Genomic DNA, 22,217 nt, shown 5'->3' with positions numbered 1-22,217 from the left:
ACGCAGTGCAGCTCGCTCCTGCTGTCAGACAGAGCAGGAGCGAGCTGCACGGAGCCTGATGCGCTCAATGTAAAAAAACAGTCCCGCTCAGTAGAGCACAGAGAGCGGGTCTGGAAAACACTTTGTTAATAAAAGTTCACAGGGAATATTAGATTACATAAAGCTAGCACTAATATAATGTTATATAACATTATTTTCTATGTTTACTGGCCCTTTAAGATAGAGAATACAATTTTAAACAATTTTCCAATTTACTTTTATTATCTAATTATTATCAATATTCTCTGTTGAAGAAGCAGCAATGCATTACTGGGAGCTAGTTAATGTGTTGGGTGAGCCAATAACATGAGGCATATATGTGCAGCCACCAATCAGCAGCTCCTGAGCCTACCTAGGTATTCTTTTTTTAAAGGGATAGTAAGTGTAAAAAATGATCTTAGCGACAGGTTTAAAAATCTAAAGATTTTTTTAGATGTTACCCCTTAAAGTAGAACTTACCTGTTCTCCTCTCCAGGATCCTCTGATCGTATCTACTTTTTCAAAAGCACAGCGCGCCCAAACGCGATATTGAAGTGAATGTAGTGCGCTTTCGCTACCAGACCAGAGTGGGAGCGGGCTACATTCAGTTCAATAGCGCGATCGGGCGAAGTGCTTTTGAAAAAAAAAAAAGATACGATCAGAAGATTCTGGAGAGGAGACCAGGTAAGTTCAATTTTGAGGGGTAAAATCTCTAAAATGTTTAGATGTTTAAACCTGTTGCTAAGTTAATATTACATAATTCTGCACTATGTGCAGAATTATGTAACATTTTTTGCATTTACTGTCCCTTTAACAAAGACTAGTAAGAGAACAAAACAAATGAGATAATAGAAGTAAATTGGAAAGTTGTTTATAATTACATGCTCTATCACTAAATAAAAAAATTGTTTTTTAAGTCCCTTTAAGCAGAATCACCATATAAATAAATCTGAACCAATGTAGTGAATAATTTAAAATCTTTCTATGAAAATGTATATTGTAACAAGAGTTTTATTTGTTACAGCAAGAATATTTACAACTTTTATGACCACTACAGACATTGCCGGTAAGAATTACATTTCTGGTTTTCCGTATCTATTATGTATATATCATATTTGCATCAAGTGTATTATTTTCACACTGTTGTTTATATAACATCTAAATAATATGAGGTTATAGCAACTTTCATGTATCACCTGCTGCAAACCATCAAGTTTAAGGTTGGACACTAAAGTTCTTTAAGCAATCATGGGGAGAAAAAAATAATAAATATAAAAAAAAAATTAATACAATTAGAATTGCCAAAATAGAATCAAAACATTTTCACAATTTGCTTGCCCACACACCACATTGATTTAAATAGAAAACATGGACATAAGGAAATATCTACATAGTAACTACTATTATAATGTTGAGTCCTTCAAACCCGAGATCTACACCACATGAATTTGCGGTGTACCAATCACTAATTATACTGGGTGCTGATTGGTAGGTTTCACAAACAAATTGCAAATATGGTAATAGTAGTATTCGGCTAGTTTCAGAGCTAGATATGTTAGCGGATTGCCACAGATCTTTGACACTAATATATCCGGTGCTGAAAATGTTCGAATGCTGCTGCCCGCAGCCATATTTTGGAATTCGTTTGACATATGGATATCTGAACAACAAATTTTGCACAGACCTAATGATTAGTATGTATACTGATAGGTACATTGATACATCAGTAGGGTTTAATTTATGTTAATAAATCTACATTTGTTAATTTTACCGTTGAGTACTCTTGGCTGTTTGTTTTACCACTATAATTAATTTGTCCCTCAAACTTTTTTGAACATTTACATAACTGTAAAGGGGCTACTGGGCTGTCATAAAAATAGGTGTGAGCGGTGTATTTGAACAATCTCACATAAAATGGTAATAGCAGGTTTTGGGGGAAATCTTATTTTCAGTCAGTAGTGAGAATTCTTGATCAGTTAAATATAACTCAATCTGGAATATGGTTTATTAACATTGGACACACACACACACACACACACACTATCTTTATCTTGGTTTATGTATTTCCTGGTTTCCAGGAGAGCACAATAAACAGACCATATATATTCTGATTGGTCTAGTTCCTTCTTGTGGATCCCTAAATCCACTTCAATCTGTGGTTGGATTAGTAAATCACTCCCTAAAAATAGTACCTTTACCAAAGTGAATATAAGTAATCTGCACTTAGCTGGTCCTGAATTTGCAAGGCAATCAAAAAGAAGTTCCCCCCCAATTGTAGGGAAAAGGTCAGAGATCAACAAAGGTGATTGCTCTAAGCACATGGGAAAGAGAAAACAGAAGCATGTAAAAAAAACAATATGTATGTTAAAACATAAGGAAATGCTACCGTGCGTTGGCACACATACCCTATAATACCCTAGGAATATGGGCACAGAACCATGTACTTACAAACTGCCCAAAAGAGTAAGAGGAACATATAACCTAATGTGCTTTTGTTAGACCACTAGAGTACTGTAGTTACAGAAAGGCAATCAGGACAGGCGGAGATCTAACATTCTGGGCACACCTGAGACACACCTTGCTGTCTAAGAGTGTAATACCCCAGGGAATAAAACACAGTTCATGGCAGTAAAATCAGAGTATATACCCTCACTGTATCCAGTGCTTTCTGCAGAGGTATTCTATTCTTAAGAGAGAACATCACCCTCTTCCTTCTCCTCTTTGTGGGAAAAACAAATCTTCAGTACTCAACACCATATTGGTAAAAACAGAACTAATACCAGTTACAATGTATATTTGTGTAAAATTATTTCTGGTCATTTCTACCAAACTTAAAGTGCAAGACCTATATATATATATATATATATATATATATATATATATATATATATATATATATATATATATATATATATATATATATATATATATATATATATATATATATATATATATATATATATATATATATATATATATACACGATGAAGGAAGGCACTCGCTGGTCTTTAATTCAAAAGAAAACTTTTAATAAGCGTGACGTTTCGGGGACACACTCCCCTGTCCCCGAAACGTCACGCTTATTAAAAGTTTTCTTTTGAATTAAAGACCAGCGAGTGCCTTCCTTCATCGTGTATATTTAACTGCAGGCACCCTGGCATCAAGTTCTGTAAGTGAGAGTGCTCTCTATCTATATATATATATATATATATATATATATATATATATATATATATATATATATATATATATATATATATATATATATATATATATATATATACCAGTGTTTCGCTTCTCATGTTCCCTGCTGTCCACTTTAAATACACATCAACCTGTGATGTAAAGAAAAATAACATTTGTTGGTCAACTACTCCATGAGTGATGTTGAAATTCATAACTAAATCATTTATCTCTGTCTCCCTCTTTAGTTCTTCTCCGTTTCGTTGTGATGCTGTTTCTCAACGTGTGGGTCACATCAGCTATACTAAAATACAGAAAGAAAACCGAGAAAACTGACTAAATCACACTTTTCCCCCCTTCTAAGCAAGTGTTTTTCATTTATTCTTAAAACTGATTACAGGAACATCCCATTGTGTCAATTAATTTTTAGAGTGGTCAGTACAAGAAAAATTCTGAAACTTAACCAGTAAGCGTTAGGGAGATAAAAAAAAAGTACCTAACAGTATGTACAACTGAGAATTGTTCATTGTCAGGATAAAGGGACTACAAGCACATACAGTGGTCTGTCCTGCTATGTACCTATATGCTAACACATTCGTAAGGCAATAATGATACATATATATGTTGTGTTTTGATAAGTATATATATTCCCAAAGACAAGTACTTGCTGGGCTTAAAGTCAATTGAATACAATCCAAGTGCTAGTCTTTGTGATTTATTAACAAATTCCTAGAGCATACTAGCAGACGAGAGTGAATAATCTGGTGGACGGTAACTATATATATATATATATATATATATATATATATATATATATATATATATATACACACACACACATATCCACACCACATACAATATAACACCACTAAAAACTAGCCACCATGAATGGATTATTTAGCCAAGCACTGCATATGTAGACAAAACGACATACTTTAGCTCCGTTCTTCATGTCATCACAGATAACGCAGCCTCTCTCCTACACAGGTGGCCCTTTCATCACATGATTATTAAAGTTGTACTAATGTAAAGGTGACCTTCAGATAATAGAACTCTTGTTATGTTTATTTGCACACTACTGCACAGTGTCAGGAAGTTTTTTTTTAATAAGTGGTAGACTTAGTATATGTCTAAATGTTGTTTTGAATGGCAAGATTTATTTTTGTAATTTTAAGGTGTATGAATATATTGAGACACTGTATATACACATGTTGAAGGGTTACTTAGATTATATTTTCAGTTAGGTGTTTATTTTGTTATAGTTTTGGTAAGGAGGTTTATATTTGCTAATGTAGGAAATTAACGGCATATTGGACTTTTATATTCTTGCTACAGCAAAAATGTACACTTGTGCATGAAATTCATGGTTTGCTATATTTATTTCTAGTAGAAAATCTTATAGCTGCAATGATCAGTTACTGTTCTTGTTTTTACTAGTAGAATGTGATAGCTGTTACCACATCTGTGGACTACTCCAATTTAAGAGCATCTCAAAATAGTTCTGAATAAACTATTCCCACAACATGCTTGTTTAGACTGTATAGTTTCAAAATGATCTTCCTCAACAACTGATTGGTCTGTTATGTTTCTCCCCCATTTACTCAGAATAGTTAAAAGCATAACGGCAAAATGAATAGTATTACAGCTGTTTTTAAATGATTCTACAGTATTTGACTGTTTTACAACATATTGTACTTTGAGTGTTATTGTAATGTGGACTATGAACATATATTGTCGACACCTTATAATACACACATATATATATATATATATATATATATTCCTAGTATCCCAACCATGGCCAGAGGTGAATGGTAATACCAATGGAGCAGGCAACACCAGTATCAACAGAAGCCTTTAATCCATAATACAGAAAAAAAACAGGTAGGGCCTTAACCCATGTCTGTCACAGCCTCCATTTGACAAAGGTTCGAATTTGAACTGAAACGTTATGGGTTAAGGCCCTACCTGTTATTTTCCGTATTATGGATTAAAGGCTTCTGTTGATACTTGTTACTGTGTTGCCTGCTCTATTGGTATTACCATTCACCTCTGGCCAGGGTTGGGATACTAGGATTCTGTACAATTCTACTACAGCAGTGCACCAGGCAGCCGTTTGGATGGTGTGTGCCACTTTTCCCGTATGGTGTATTTACAGTTGTGCTCATAAGTTTACATACCCTGGCAGAATTTATGATTTCTTGGCCATTTTTCAGAGAATATGAATGATAACACAAAAACTTTTCTTTCACTCATGGTTAGTGTTTGACTGAAGCCATTCATTATCAATCAACTGTGCTTACTCTTTTTAATCATAATGACAACAGAAACTACCCAAATGACTCTGATCAAAAGTTTACATACCCTGGTGATTTTGGCTTGATAACATGCACACAAGTTGACACAAAGGGGTTTGAATGGCTATTAAAGGTAACCATCCTCACCTGTGATCTGTTTGCTTGTAATTAGTGTGTGTGTATAAAAGGTCAATGAGTTGCTGGACTCCTGACCCTGGCATCTTTCATCCAGTGCTGCACTGAGGTTTCTGGATTCTGAGTCATGGGGAAAGAAAAATAATTAAATTTACCAAATGACATTCGTAGCACCTGCTGTGTCCGTGATACACATGTATAAATATATATATCATATGAATATTGCCTTCATGTCTTACCCCTGTTACGGCTTCAGCTCGACACTCCCCTCCTCAATATTACTTATGTTAGCCAGAACAAACAGTCACACATGTAGTAAGATCATTGTACTTACTATCTCCAAATGATGCATACTGCCAGTCCTGGGGATATTTGTCCACACTCGTCTGTTTACCGGCCAACCCTTGACCGGTCTCCGTAGCAGTGGTCCCTATGGCATGTAGCGCGTGTGTGTGTGTGAGAAGGACTTCTACCCTCTTCCGGGTTCTGGCTAAGTTGGCATCTGACGTATGTCCAGGGGGAGGGGAGTGGTGTAGGTGAACTGGGGGAATACTCAGTTTGCGTCCCCAGATGCCGTTCTTCTCGGGAGACACGATGTGCCGCTGGATATCAAAGGAAGTTCATCTGTGCCTTGCTCATGTCCTCAGCATAACCAATCAAATAATGAAGCAGCAGGCACCAGCTTGAACAATTATATACGTTCCTTTATTGGGTGATAAAATAACATGGAAGTAAACGGGTTTACAACTTCAAACCCTTCAAGCAACAACAAAGTGGATGGTGGTACTACATGTACCCTAACGCTGACGCGTTTCGGCTATTGCCGTAATCATAGCTGAAGGGTATCTCTACCAAACTTGTATTTAAACCATATAACATTAAATCATTGGTTAAAAATTGTACCATGTGACAGACACACCTCCACTTACCAAATCATATGATCACTCCTATGTCTTGCCTGTTCTGCTCGGTTGCCAAATCACTAACAGCACTATAAGTTAAATTATAAGTATAACACTTCACGGTCCTAGTGCTCATCTCCTATATTGACAGCCTGGTTTATCTAACATATGGATGTGGGTATATGGGTATGGGTATATGTATACTGTGTGATGTTTATGACCTTATATCATATCTTGGTGTTAAGTTCACTTTACTTTCAGAATGTTAAATAGAAATACCTATTTTATATTTTTATATCCCTAGTCATTTACTATCCATTATAACCCATACCCTCACATATATATGTAAAAGAGATCAAAAAGCCCAGCTGGAGATATTTTGAAGCACCAAATTCTTAAATTTCAGAGGAAGGTCAGACCTATTTACATTACTTATCATATATTCATATAATAAGCTAAATGAATGAACAGCATATTTTCTTTGGACACACAGGTCAACACCAGTAATTTATTAAATCAAATTCAGAGTTGAACCCATTGGGAACTCTGGTGTTTAACCTGTGTATCCAGAAAATGTCTCTCTTAGAAAGGAGAGCTTCCCTATCCCCTCCTCTATTGTCAGTGTGTACCACTTCTGCAATAGTCCATGAGAGGGATAGGGGATCTTGATTATGTTTGTCTTTGAAATGACTAACTAATGCTGTTGTTAATTTACCTTGTTTGATGTCGCTTATATGTTCCCTAATCCTGGTCCTAACTTGGCGGGTCGTTAGGCCTGTATATTGAATATTGCATAGGTCGCAGTTTAGTATATAAATTGCATACGAGGATCTGCAATTAAAAAGTGCTCTATGTGAAAAAACTTCACCTGTGTATGCACTCTTAAAGACATTCCCCATTTTTACATGTTTGCAAGCTATGCAGTTTCCATAGCTGCATTTGTATACCCCTTTAAATCTTAACCAAGTAGAGTCCCTGGTTGTGTCTTTTTTTAGTTGTGTAGGTGCTAGGTGATTCCCTAGTGTCTTTCCTCTCCTAAAAGCAAATCTACATCCTTGTGACACCACCTGTGCCAAGTCATCGTCTGCTTTTAGCATTGTAAGATTTTTGCGTATGATGTTCAAGATTTGATTGTACTGTTTGCTATATTGCGTGATAAACGTTATCTGTTTGCAACCAATATCATTTTTTGTGGGCCTTACTTTATCCTCCAAAAGGTTCATTCTGTCTCTATCCATTATTTCCTTACGTACTCTGTCTATTTCTTGTTTAGGGTACCCTCTCTCTAAGAATTTCTTAGACAACTCTTTCTCATGCTTGAAATATTCAATGTCTCTGGAACAATTTCTCTTCACTCTAGTGAATTGTCCCTTGAGAACAGATCTGAATACCTGCTTGGGATGGCTGCTCTTAGCGTGCAGCACGGTATTCCCTGTAATCGGTTTTGTAAAGAGTTCAACACTCACTTTTTCATCCCTTTCTCCTAGGAGAGTTACATCCAAGTAATTTATCTTGGACTTCCGATATTCATATGTGAATTGGAGGTTGGCATTGTTTATGTTCAAACTATTTACAAAATCCTGTGCTTCCTCTTTGTTGCCTTTCCAGACAATGAGCAGGTCGTCTATATAACGACGATAATAGACAATATTGTCCTTGAATTTATTTCTATCTCCAAAAATGTGGCACAGCTCCCACCAACCCATGTATAGGTTGGCGTATGAGGGGGCGAATTTCGCCCCCATAGCCGTGCCACATCTCTGGAGATAGAATACCTGCTCAAACTCAAAAAAATTATGTGTCAAAAGATATTCTGTTATTTTTAGAACAAACCTGATGAAAGGTGTATCATAGATAGTGGATCTCCTGAGGAAGAAGGCAATGGACTCCAGACCTCGATCATGCGGAATGGATGAATATAATGCTTTAACATCGATGGTTAACCAGCCATAGCCTTCTTCCCAGGTAATCTCTTCTATTTCCTTTAGAAGATGCTTTGTATCTCTCAAATGGCTTAAAAGCTCCCCAACTAATGGTTGGAGTAGCGAATCTAGCCACTTAGAGAGTGGCTCAAGCATAGATCCTATCCCACTAATTATAGGTCTACCCTCAACATTCACCAAAGATTTGTGTACCTTTGGTAAAAGGTTGAAGGTAGGAACCCTGGGATTTTTGTTATAAAGGAAATTGCTGGTATCCTCATCTAAAAATCCTGCTTCTTTACCATCATCTATCAGGTGAGATAATTCTCTCTGAAACCTAATAGTTGGATCAAAAGCTAATATGGTATATTGTTGAGGATTTTCTAACTGTCTGTGTGCTTCCTTCACAAAGAAATCTCTACTCATCAACACTATAGAGCCTTCCTTATCTGCTGTTCTTATCACCAGATCTTTACTTTCACTCAAAGATTTTAGTGCAGATTTTTCTTTGGGGGTCAAATTGTCTTTTGACCCAGATTCAGAGGTGTAAGCCAATTTGTTGAGATCCTCTTCAACCCTTTTGTGAAACTTTTCCAAAAGGTGGCCTCTAGATTGTATAGGATAAAACTTAGATTCACCTCTGAATCTTTTACATATATATGTGAGGGTATGGGTTATAATGGATAGTAAATGACTAGGGATATAAAAATATAAAATAGGTATTTCTATTTAACATTCTGAAAGTAAAGTGAACTTAACACCAAGATATGATATAAGGTCATAAACATCACACAGTATACATATACCCATACCCATATACCCACATCCATATGTTAGATAAACCAGGCTGTCAATATAGGAGATGAGCACTAGGACCGTGAAGTGTTATACTTATAATTTAACTTATAGTGCTGTTAGTGATTTGGCAACCGAGCAGAACAGGCAAGACATAGGAGTGATCATATGATTTGGTAAGTGGAGGTGTGTCTGTCACATGGTACAATTTTTAACCAATGATTTAATGTTATATGGTTTAAATACAAGTTTGGTAGAGATACCCTTCAGCTACGATTACGGCAATAGCCGAAACGCGTCAGCGTTAGGGTACATGTAGTACCACCATCCACTTTGTTGTTGCTTGAAGGGTTTGAAGTTGTAAACCCGTTTACTTCCATGTTATTTTATCACCCAATAAAGGAACGTATATAATTGTTCAAGCTGGTGCCTGCTGCTTTATTATTTGATTGGTTATGCAAAGAAAAAGAATTGTCAAAGGATCTGTGGGAAAAAGGTAGTTGAACTGTATAAAACTGGAAAGGGATATAAAAAGATATCCAAGGAATTGAGAATGCAAATCAGCAGTGTTCAAACTCTAATCAAGAAGTGGAAAATGAGGCGTTCTGTTTGATAACATACTGCATTCATCTTGCCATCAATTCTGACCAAATTTCCTGTGCCTTTGTAGCTCACTCATCCCCAAAACATCAGCGATCCACCTCCGTGTTTCACAGTAGGAATGGTGTACCTTTCATCATAGGCCTTGTTGACTCCTCTCCAAATGTAGCTTTTATGGTTGTGGCCAAAAAGCTTGACTTTGGTCTCATCACTCCAAATGACTTTGTGCCAGAAGGTTTGAGGCTTGTCTCTGTGCTGTTTGGCGTATTGTAAGCGGGATACTTTGTGGCATTTGCGTAGTAATGACTTTCTTCTGGCGACTCGACCATGCAGCCCATCTTTCTTCAAGTGCCTCCTTATTGTGCATCTTGAAACAGCCACACCACATGTCCTGTGTTTCACCTGAAGTTATTTGCGAGTTTGTCTTTGCATCCCGAACAATTTTCCTGGCAGTTGTGGCTGAAATTTTAGTTGGTCTACCTGACCGTGGTTTGGTTTCAACAGAACCCCTCATTTTCCACTTCTTTATTAGAGTTTGAACACTGCTGATTTGTATTCTCAATTCCTTGGATATCTTTTTATATCCCTTTCCTGTTTTATACAGTTCAACTACATATTCCCGCAGATCCTTTGACAATTTTTTTTGCTTTCCCCATGACTCAGAATCCAGAATTGTCAGTGCAGCACTGGATGAAAGATGCAAGGGTCTGTCAGGAGTCCAGAAACTCACTGACCTTTTATACACGCACACTAATTACAAACAAACAGATCACAGGTGAGGATGGTTACCTTTAATAGCCATTCAAATCCCTTTGCGTCAACTTGTGTGCATGTTATCAGGCCAAAATCACCAGGGTATGTAAACTTTTGATCAGGGTCATTTAGGTAGTTTCTGTTGTCATTATGATTTAAAAAGAGTAAACACAGTTGATTGATAATAAATGGCTTCAGCCAAACACTAACCACGAGTGAAAGAAAAGTTTTTGTGTTATCATTCATATTCTCTGAAAAATGGCCAAGAAATCATAAATTCTGCCAGGGTATATAAACTCATGAGCACAACTGTATGTATGTATGCGATTGTGTATGTGTGTGTGTATATGTGTATATATATATATATATATATATATATATATATCATAAAAATTATCTGCCTAGACTTGGATGTAGTTGGTCTAAGGTTATTAATGCCCATGAATGCAAGATACAATTACTGCTTCCTTTTTTCTTTTGCTATATACTTGGAGCTACCTAGAAGCTGTCACTGAGTGTGTGTATATAGAAGACAGCAATGTGATGGTGGTGGGGGGTTTCACTACTGATACATTTGTAATGATTGTTGGATGAAACAGTTCTTTGTTTTAGAGATAAAAGGTGTGACACCAATCTAAGCATTACCCTCACATATTCTGCTTATTCAATTCTGCAAATAAAACAAAGAATTACAAAAAGCTGGTTTGTTTTGAAATGTTGCTTGAATACAGCATCACATAAACACTTGTTCAAATACAACATTAAACAAGATAAAATTGTTTATTTAAAGACTGTATTTTACTTATTTGCACAAACATTTATTTTGAAACAGGACATACAGGTTTGTGCACACCACCTGCATGGGATGGATTATTCACTGGCTGCTATGGACAATTAACACTGTTTTGGGATGTTTTACCAATAACATACATTAACCCTTTAACGACCGACGACGTATGCCATACGTCCTCAAAAAAAAAGCACTTAACGACCGAGGACGTATGGCATACGTCGTCGGTTTAACAGAGCACTGGAAGCGATCGAAATCGCTTCCAGCTGCTCTAACAGTATTGCAGGCTTGCCTTGAGGTCTAGGCATCCTGCAATACTGTTCCCGAGTGCCGGGACCGGATTGATCACTCCCCCACGAGTGATCACTTCCGGTTTCGCTCCACGTGGAGCCCGGCAGTGTTTTAGAGCATCGGAAGCGATCGGACACGCTTCCGATGCTCTGCTTGTTTGCTAAGTGCCTCGGTGGGTCGAGGCACTTAGTTAGTTATAAATTAAAATAAAAAAAAAAAAAAAAAAAAACGAATAATAAAAAAAAAAAGCCCTAAATAGCCCCCCCCCCTCCCCCTTCACTAGGCATCCAAGATGGCGATGCCCAGTGCATCATGGGGCCTCTGGGGGTGTCCCTAGCCTGCATCATCATAGGGGCAAGCTAGGGTCACCCAATCTGAGCCTCCCACCCTAAAAAAAAAAATAATAATAAAATACCCCATTTGTCTGATCATGTCAATATTTGTAAATATTGACTATGATCAGTGTGGATCTCCCTCCCTCTCCTCACTTGCCATTTTGTTGGAGAGAGAGAGAGACCTGTATTTAGCAGAGAGAGAGATTTATTTCTTTTATTTGTTAAAAAATATAGAACCAAAGGCTCTTTTCAGAGCCATTAACCCCTAGCTTGCCAGTGATCACTATATATCACTGGCAGTAACATAGGTGCACTTTTTTTTTGCTGCATTTTGCTGTCTGTGCGTTTTTTTAGGGGTTAATTTTGTTGTTGTAATTTTTAAAAAACCCAAAGGCTCTTTTCAGAAACATTTAGTTAATTTAATTTAATTTTCAGAGCCATTAACCCCTAGCTTGCCAGTGATCGCTATATATCACTGGCAGTAGCAAAGGTGCACTTTTTTTTTGCTGCATTTTGCTGTCTGTGCATTTTTTTAGGGGTTAATTTTGTTGTTGTAATTTTTTAAAAACCCAAAGGCTCTTTTCAGAAACATTTAGTTAATTTAATTTAATTTTCAGAGCCATTAACCCCTAGCTTGCCAGTGATCGCTATATATCACTGGCAGTAGCAAAGGTGCACTTTTTTGCTAGTTAATTTAGTTAATTAATTTAGTTAATTTAATTTAATTTTCAGAGCCATTAACCTCTAGCTTGCCAGTGATCGCTATAAATCACTGGCAGTAGCATAGCTGTACTTTTTTGCTAGTTAATTTAGTTAATTAATTTAGTTAATTTAATTTTTTTTAGTAATTGTTTTCTGTGATACAAAAATGTCACAGAAAAGATATAGTGCTGAGGAGGCGTATGCCATCCTTGCGTCAGAGTCAGATGCCTCTATTTCTGACTCAGACCCCAATTTTGACCCTGCCATGTGCTCAGATACATCACTAGATGCAGTCTCAACTGATAGTGATGTATCTGTGGCTGCTAGCCCCCCTGCCAGCCCCCCTGCCAGCCCCCCTGCCAGAAGGAGGCGTGTTGCTGCCATTGCTGCTGAAGAGTGGGTAACGCCTCATCTCCAGAGGCCAGATATCCCACCCTTCACAGCAAATGCTGGCATAAATATAGATGTGGCAGGTTTTAGCCCCCAGCAGTTTCTGGAAGTGTTTCTGGGCGATGATATATTGGGGAACATTGTCGCCCAAACTAATTTATATGTCCATCAGTTCCGTGCTGCAAAGCCTGGAACATATTTGGCAAAGCAGCAATGGGCCCCCATCAATGTGCCAGAATTCAAAAAATTCTGGGCATTGACTATGCTGATGGGCATCATAAAGAAACCCTCCATTCGCTCCTACTGGAGTACTAGCCCCATCTGCTCTACCCCCATTTTCTCCCAGACTATGTCGAGGAAGAGGTATGAAATGATTCTGCATTTCATGCACTTCAGCGACAACAGCCTGTGCCCCCCTAGGGAGCATCCCCAATTTGACAGGCTGTATAAAATCCGCCCCCTGATAACCCACTTTTCTGCCAGGTTTGCAGAGGCTTATACACCTGGAAGGAATATATGCGTTGATGAATCCCTAATGAAGTATAAGGGAAGGCTGGGATTCAAGCAGTATATTCCTTCCAAACGCTCCAGATATGGGGTAAAGGTGTATAAGCTCTGTGACAGCGAGACTGGGTATACTCAGGCCTTCCGGGTGTATGAGGGAAAGGATAGCCACCTTGACCCTCCAGGTTGCCCAGAACATATGGGAACCACTGGCAAGATTGTCTGGGACCTGATATTACCCCTAATGAACAAAGGGTATCACTTGTACTTAGACAATTTTTATACAAGTGTCCTTTTGTTCAAGCTACTGTATTGCTTTGATACAGTAGCTTGCGGTACAATTAAAAAGAACCGCGCAGGTTTCCCAGGACAGCTTGTACGCACCCGGCTACGAAGGGGGGAGACCTCAGCTCTGCGCCAAGAGGAGCTGTTGGCACTGAAGTACAGAGACAAGAAGGATGTATACCTTCTTACCACCATCCACACAGAGAGGACGGTGGCGGTTTCTGTACGTGGCAGAGCTGAGATCATAAGGAAGCCAGTGTGCATCAAGTCTTATAACCGGCATATGGGTGGGGTTGATCTGGCTGATCAGCTGCTGCAGCCCTATCTAATTATGCGGAAGACAAGGGCCTGGTACAAAAAGGTTGCAATTTACCTAATGCAGATTGCAACCCACAACGCTTTTTTGTTGTTCAAAAAAGCAAACCCCAGAGTTAAAAAGACTTTTTTACAGTTTCAGCTCCAGATTATTACGGGGATTTTGTACCATGATGCACCTGCTCCCCGGGCGGTGATGGGAGAGAGCAGAGTTGGGGCTACCCATTTTATTTTTAAAATCCCCCCTAATGCCACAAAGCAGAAACCACAAAAAAAATGCAGAGTCTGTACCAAGAGGGGGAAGAGAAGGGACACCATATATTACTGTCCTGATTGCCCTGGACAGCCTGCACTCTGCATTGGGGACTGCTTCAAGCGGTACCATACAATGGTCAATTTTTAAAAAAAATAAATACATTTGCTGTTACATATATATATATTTTTTTGGTTATGTTTATAGTTAGATGTTTTTTTGTTTTTTTTACTTTTACTGTGCCAGATTTTTACATTTCACTACTCTATTTTTTTCTAAAATTGGGCCTGTTTTTTTTTTTAACCAAAACCCCTGTCAAACCTATGCATGGGGGACATAGGTGTTCTCAGGGTGCCTTGCAGAAAACAACCTGAAGTATGTTTTTGTAATAACTTACAACAGTCTCTCCTAAATTATAGTCAAAAAGCAATGTGTCTGTAAAAATGAAAATTGAAAAATTACCACCATACACTTTCTCCAATTTTTTGGGCTAAAACGGTTGCTTCAAAGGCATCAAAGCACACCATATACAATACCTTGGGGTGTCAACATTTAAAAAATATACACTTTGAATGCAATAAATAAAAGTGGGGTATGCGATAGGCCCCAAACTAAAGATAGGCCTATCAGAAGAAATACTCTCATTTTTAATAACTAAAATCACAAGTCATAAAATTGTAACATAACCTTCCCAAAATCCTGGCAAACCTATGCATGGGGGGCATAGGTGTACTCAGGGTGCCTTGCAGAAAACAACCTGAAGTATTATTTTGCAATAACTTACAACAATCTCTCCTAAATCATAGTCAAAAAGCAATGTGTCTGTAAAAATGAAAATTGAAAAATTACCACCATATACTTTCTCCAATTTTTTGGGCTAAAACGGTTGCTTCAAAGGCATCAAAGCACACCATATACAATACCTTGGGGTGTCAACATTTAAAAAATATACACTTTGAATGCAATAAATAAAAGTGGGGTATGTGATAGGCCCCAAACTAAAGATAGGCCTATCAGAAGAAATACTCTCATTTTTAATAACTAAAATCATGTAACATAACCTTCCCAAAATCCTGGCAAACCTATGCATGGGGGGCATAGGTGTACTCAGGGTGCCTTGCAGAAAACAACCTGAAGTATTCTTTTGCAATAACTTACAACAGTCTCTCCTAAATCATAGTAAAAAAGCAATGTGTCTGTAACAATGAAAATTGAAAAATTACCACCATATACTTTCTCCAATTTTTTGGGCTAAAACGGTTGCTTCAAAGGCATCAAAGCACACCATATACAATACCTTGGGGTGTCAACATTTAAAAAATATACACTTTGAATGTAATAAATAAAAGTGGGGTATGTGATAGGCCCCAAACTAAAGATAGGCCTATCAGAAGAAATACTCTCATTTTTAATAACTAAAATCACAAGTCATAAAATTGTAACATAACCTTCCCAAAATCCTGGCAAACCTATGCATGGGGGGCATAGGTGTACTCAGGGTGCCTTGCAGAAAACAACCTGAAGTATTCTTTTGCAATAACTTACAACAATCTCTCCTAAATCATAGTCAAAAAGCAATGTGTCTGTAAAAATGAAAATTGAAAAATTACCACCATATACTTTCTCCAATTTTTTGGGCTAAAACGGTTGCTTCAAAGGCATCAAAGCACACCATATACAATACCTTGGGGTGTCAACATTTAAAAAATATACACTTTGAATGCAATAAATAAAAGTGGGGTATGTGATAGGCCCCAAACTAAAGATAGGCCTATCAGAAGAAATACTCTCATTTTTAATAACTAAAATCATGTAACATAACCTTCCCAAAATCCTGGCAAACCTATGCATGGGGGGCATAGGTGTACTCAGGGTGCCTTGCAGAAAACAACCTAAAGTATTCTTTTGCAATAACTTACAACAGTCTCTCCTAAATCATAGTAAAAAAGCAATGTGTCTGTAACAATGAAAATTGAAAAATTACCACCATATACTTTCTCCAATTTTTTGGGCTAAAACGGTTGCATCAAAGTCATCAAACCACTCCATGTATAATACCTTGGGGGGTCAACTTTTTAAATATAATCACATTTATGGAAAACAAATAAATTGGGGTATGTTAAAAGACCCCCAAAAAAAGACGATAGGCAAAGAAAATATGTTAAATGTGAAAAAAAATCACAAACACATGTCAGACATTTGGCATTGCACCGCCCAAACAAGCCACCAAACCTATGCATAGGTGGTATCACTGAACTCAGGAGATGTTGGTGACCACATATTGGTGTCTTCTTTGGTAGTAACACATAACAGGAGCTGTGAATCCATGTCTAAAGTACAATGTATGTGAAAAATAACACAAAGAAATGAATGCCCAATAGTTTGACAAAGACTAGTGGTTGAATTAGTGTATGGAAAGTGTTAAAACACCTGCATTTGAAATACCCTAGGATGTCTACTTTTCAAAAATATATGGTTTTATGGGGGTAAATTACATTGGCCGGCTTCAGAAATGTCTTAAATAGAACATGGGTGCATGGGATGTGAAAATGGGAAGTGTAAAAAATGGAATGCGCTTCCTAAAAATAAGGCCTTCTAGCCCCCAGAGAACCCAACACACCTATACATGGGTGGTATCACTGTACTCAGGAGATGTTGTTGAACACATATTGAGGTGTTTTTTGGCAGTAAACACATAACAGGAACTGAGAATCCATGCCTAAAGTACAATGTGTGTGAAAAATAACACAAAATAATGACTACCCAAACGTTTGACAAAGACTGGTGGTTAAATAAGTTCATGGAAAGTGTGAAAATACCAGCATTTCAAATACCCTAGGGGGTCTACTTCTCAAAAATATATGGTTTTATGGGGGTAAATTTCATTGACCGGCTTCAGAAATGTCCCAAATAGGACATGGGTGCATGATGACCGATGTGAAAATTCCAAGTTGAAAAACTGGAATGCGCTTCCTAAAAATAAGGCCTTCTAGCCCCCAGAGAACCCAACACACCTATACATGGGTGGTATCACTGTACTCAGGAGATGTTGTTGAACACATATTGAGGTGTTTTTTGGCAGTAACACATAACAGGAACTGAGAATCCATGCCTAAAGTACAATGTGTGTGAAAAATAACACAAAAAAATGACTACCCAAAAGTTTGACAAAGACTGGTGGTTGAATTAGTGCATGGAAAGTGTTAAAATACAAGCATTTGAAATACCCTAGGGTGTCTACTTTTCAAAAATATATGGTTTGATGGGGGTAAATTCCATTGACCAGCTTCAGAAATGTCCCAAATAGGACATGGGTGCATGATGACCGATGTGAAAATTCCAAGTTGAAAAACTTGAATGCGCTTCCTAAAATTAAGGCCTTTTAGCCCCCAGAGAACCCGACACACCTATACATGGGTGGTATCACTGTACTCAGGAGATGTTGTTGAACACATTTTGAGGTTTTTTTTGGCAGTAACACATAACAGGAACTGAGAATCCATGCCTAAAGTACAATGTGTGTGAAAAATAACACAAAATAATGACTACCCAAAAGTTTGACAAAGACTGGTGGTTGAATTAGGGCATGGAAAGTGTTAAAATACAAGCATTTGAAATACCCTAGGGTGTCTACTTTTCAAAAATATATGGTTTGATGGGGGTAAATTCCATTGACCAGCTTCAGAAATGTCCCAAATAGGACATGGGTGCATGATGACCGATGTGAAAATTCCAAGTTGAAAAACTGGAATGCGCTTCCTAAAATTAAGGCCTTTTAGCCCCCAGAGAACCCGACACACCTATACATGGGTGGTATCACTGTACTCAGGAGATGTTGTTGAACACATATTGAGGTTTTTTTTGGCAGTAACACATAACAGGAACTGAGAATCCATGCCTAAAATACAATGTGTGTGAAAAATAACACAAAATAATGACTACCCAAAAGTTTGACAAAGACTGGTGGTTGAATTAGTGCATGGAAAGTGTTAAAATACAAGCATTTGAAATACCCTAGGGTGTCTACTTTTCAAAAATATATGGTTTGATGGGGGTAAATTCCATTGACCAGCTTCAGAAATGTCCCAAATAGGACATGGGTGCATGATGACCGATGTGAAAATTCCAAGTTGAAAAACTGGAATGCGCTTCCTAAAATTAAGGCCTTTTAGCCCCCAGAGAACCCGACACACCTATACATGGGTGGTATCACTGTACTCAGGAGATGTTGTTGAACACATATTGAGGTTTTTTTTTGGCAGTAACACATAACAGGAACTGAGAATCCATGCCTAAAGTACAATGTGTGTGAAAAATAACACAAAATAATGACTACCCAAAAGTTTGACAAAGACTGGTGGTTGAATTAGTGCATGGAAAGTGTTAAAATACAAGCATTTGAAATACCCTAGGGTGTCTACTTTTCAAAAATATATGGTTTGATGGGGGTAAATTCCATTGACCAGCTTCAGAAATGTCCCAAATAGGACATGGGTGCATGATGACCGATGTGAAAATTCCAAGTTGAAAAACTGGAATGCGCTTCCTAAAATTAAGGCCTTTTAGCCCCCAGAGAACCCGACACACCTATACATGGGTGGTATCACTGTACTCAGGAGATGTTGTTGAACACATATTGAGGTTTTTTTTGGCAGTAACACATAACAGGAACTGAGAATCCATGCCTAAAGTACAATGTGTGTGAAAAATAACACAAAATAATGACTACCCAAAAGTTTGACAAAGACTGGTGGTTGAATTAGTGCATGGAAAGTGTTAAAATACAAGCATTTGAAATACCCTAGGGTGTCTACTTTTCAAAAATATATGGTTTGATGGGGGTAAATTCCATTGACCAGCTTCAGAAATGTCCCAAATAGGACATGGGTGCATGATGACCGATGTGAAAATTCCAAGTTGAAAAACTGGAATGCGCTTCCTAAAAATAAGGCCTTCTAGCCCCCAGAGAACCCAACACACCTATACATAGGTGGTATCGCTGTACTCAGGAGATGTTGTTGAACACATATTGAGGTGCTTTTTGGCAGTAACACATAACAGGAACTGAGAATCCATGCCTAAAATACAATGTGTGTGAAAAATAACACAAAAAAAATGACTACCCAAAAGTTTGACAAAGACTGGTGGTTGAATTAGTGCATGGAAAGTGTTAAAATACCAGCATTTGAAATACCCTAGGGTGTCTACTTTTCAAAAATATATGGTTTGATGGGGGTAAATTCCATTGGCCAGCTTCAGAAATGTCCCAAATAGGACATGGGTGCATGATGACCGATGTGAAAATTCCAAGTTGAAAAACTGGAATGCGCTTCCTAAAATTAAGGCCTTTTAGCCCCCAGAGAACCCGACACACCTATACATGGGTGGTATCACTGTACTCAGGAGATGTTGTTGAACACATATTGAGGTTTTTTTTGGCAGTAACACATAACAGGAACTGAGAATCCATGCCTAAAGTACAATGTGTGTGAAAAATAACACAAAATAATGACTACCCAAAAGTTTGACAAAGACTGGTGGTTGAATTAGTGCATGGAAAGTGTTAAAATACAAGCATTTGAAATACCCTAGGGTGTCTACTTTTCAAAAATATATGGTTTGATGGGGGTAAATTCCATTGACCAGCTTCAGAAATGTCCCAAATAGGACATGGGTGCATGATGACCGATGTGAAAATTCCAAGTTGAAAAACTGGAATGCGCTCCCTAAAAATAAGAGCTTTTAGCCCCCCGAGAACCCGACACACCTATACATGGGTGGTATCACTGTACCCAGGAGATGCTGCTGAAGACATATGAGGGTGTTATTTGGCAGTAACCCTTAATATTATCAGTAAATGTATTCTTAAATTGCTATTTTGTCAAAAAATCAAATTATTTTTTTTTCCCCCCCAAACTTTGGCATAGATTGGTGGTAAAATGGTTGCATGAAAAAAGTCAAAATACCCCAAGTTTAATACCTTAGGTTGTCTTCTTTTAAAAAATATATACATTTGAAGGGTTATTCAGGGATTCATGACAGATATTGGTGTTACAATGTAACTATCGCCAATTTTGAAAAAACATGGTTTTGAAATAGCAAAGTGCTACTTGTACTTATTGCCCTATAACTTGCAAAAAAAGCAAAGAACATGTAAACATTGGGTATTTATAAACTCAGGACAAAATTTAGAAACTGTTTAGCATTGGTATTTTATGGTGGTTGTAGATGTGTAAGAGATTTTGGGGCTCAAAGTTAGAAAAAGTGCATTTTTTTTCATTTTTTCCTCATATTTTATATTTTTTTTTATAGTAAATTATAAGATATGATGAAAAAAATGGTATCTTTAGAAAGTCCATTTAATGGCGAGAAAAACAGTATATAATATGTGTGGGTACAGTAAATGAGTAAGAGGAAAATTACAGTTAAATACAAACATCGCAGAAATGCAAAAATAGCCTTGGTCCCAGATGGTCAACAAATTGAAAAGTGGTCTGGTCACTAAGGGGTTAAAACAAATAAAATACCACATTTTAGAATACACTTAAAGGGACAGTAAAGTCAAATTAGACATTCATGATTCAGACAGAGCATACAATTTAACAACTCTACACTTTACTTCTATTATTTAATTTGCTTACTTCTCTTGCAGTGAAAGGGACTAACCTGACAATTTCTGTATATTCTCAATTTTGCTTAGTTCTCTTGGTATGCTTTGTTAAAGAGTAAACTTAGTTGAGCTCAGGAGCGTGCATGTGTATTTATCTGGTGGCAATGAAATACATAGTAGCAGACACTATAGTCAAAAATTTGATGAAATTCTTTTAAAAGAGTAGAAATAAAAAGGGAAATTTATTCTTGCCTGATAAATTTGTTTCTTTTACGATACGATGAGTCCACGGATTTCATCCTTACTTATGGGATATCGCCTCCTGATCAGCAGGAGGAGGCAAACAGCACCACAGCAGAGCTGTATATATAGCTCCTCCCTTCCCTCCCATTCCAGTCATTCGACCGAAGTTAGGAAGAGAAAGGAAAAGCCAAGGTGCAGAGTTGACTGAAGTTTAACAAATTAAAGACCTGTCTCAGAAAAAACAGGGTGAGCTGTGTACTCATCGTATCGTAAAATAAACAAATTTATCAGGTAAGAATAAATTTCCCTTTTCTTTTACAAGATACGATGAGTCCACGGATTTCATCCTTACTTATGGGATACAATACCAAAGCTATAGTACACGGATGAAAAGGGAGGGACAAGACAGGGAACCTAAATGGAAGGCACCACTGCTTGAAGAACTTTCCTCCCAAAAACAGCCTCAGACGGGGCAAAAGTGTCAAATTTGGAAAAAGTGTGAAGAGACGACCAAGTTGCAGCTTTGCAAATGAGGAAGAGACCGCCCTAGTGGAATGAGCCGTAATTCGTTAAGGAGGCTGCTGTCCAGCAGTCTCATAGGCAAAACGGATGATACTCTGTCTTCAGCCAAAAAGAAAGAGGTAGCCGTAGCTTTCTGACCCCTACGCTTCCCCGAAAATACAACGAACAGGGAAGATGATTGACGAAAATCCTTAGTGGCCTGTAAGTAAAACTTCAAGGCACTGACCACGTCCAAATTATGTAACAGTCGCTCCTTTGCAGAAGAAGGAACAACAATTTCCTGATTAATATTTTTATTTGAAACAACCTTAGGAAGAAAACCAGGTTTGGTACGTAACACCACCTTATCTGAATGAAAACTAAGATAAGGAG

The 22,217-nt window shown here is 37.6% G+C and overlaps 1 protein-coding gene across 1 annotated transcript in view; it reads left to right on the top strand.

The window, feature by feature from the left end:
• The window catches only part of SLC66A3 (solute carrier family 66 member 3), a 31,160-nt gene extending 26,437 nt beyond the window's left edge, over positions 1-4,723 (top strand). Inside the window, exons 6-7 of the mRNA XM_053709680.1 lie at positions 1,043-1,084; positions 3,450-4,723. Coding sequence (XP_053565655.1) covers positions 1,043-1,084; positions 3,450-3,541 — 134 coding nt within the window. The 3' untranslated portion in view covers positions 3,542-4,723. The remainder of the gene's footprint in view (positions 1-1,042; positions 1,085-3,449) is intronic.
• Positions 4,724-22,217: the final 17,494 nt, after the last annotated feature.

Source organism: Bombina bombina, chromosome 4 (assembly GCF_027579735.1).
Source record: "Bombina bombina isolate aBomBom1 chromosome 4, aBomBom1.pri, whole genome shotgun sequence".
NCBI classification, from domain to species: Eukaryota; Metazoa; Chordata; class Amphibia; order Anura; family Bombinatoridae; genus Bombina; species Bombina bombina.
The sequence above is the reverse complement of the archived record's forward strand: the minus strand, read 5'-3'. Positions and strand labels throughout refer to the sequence as shown.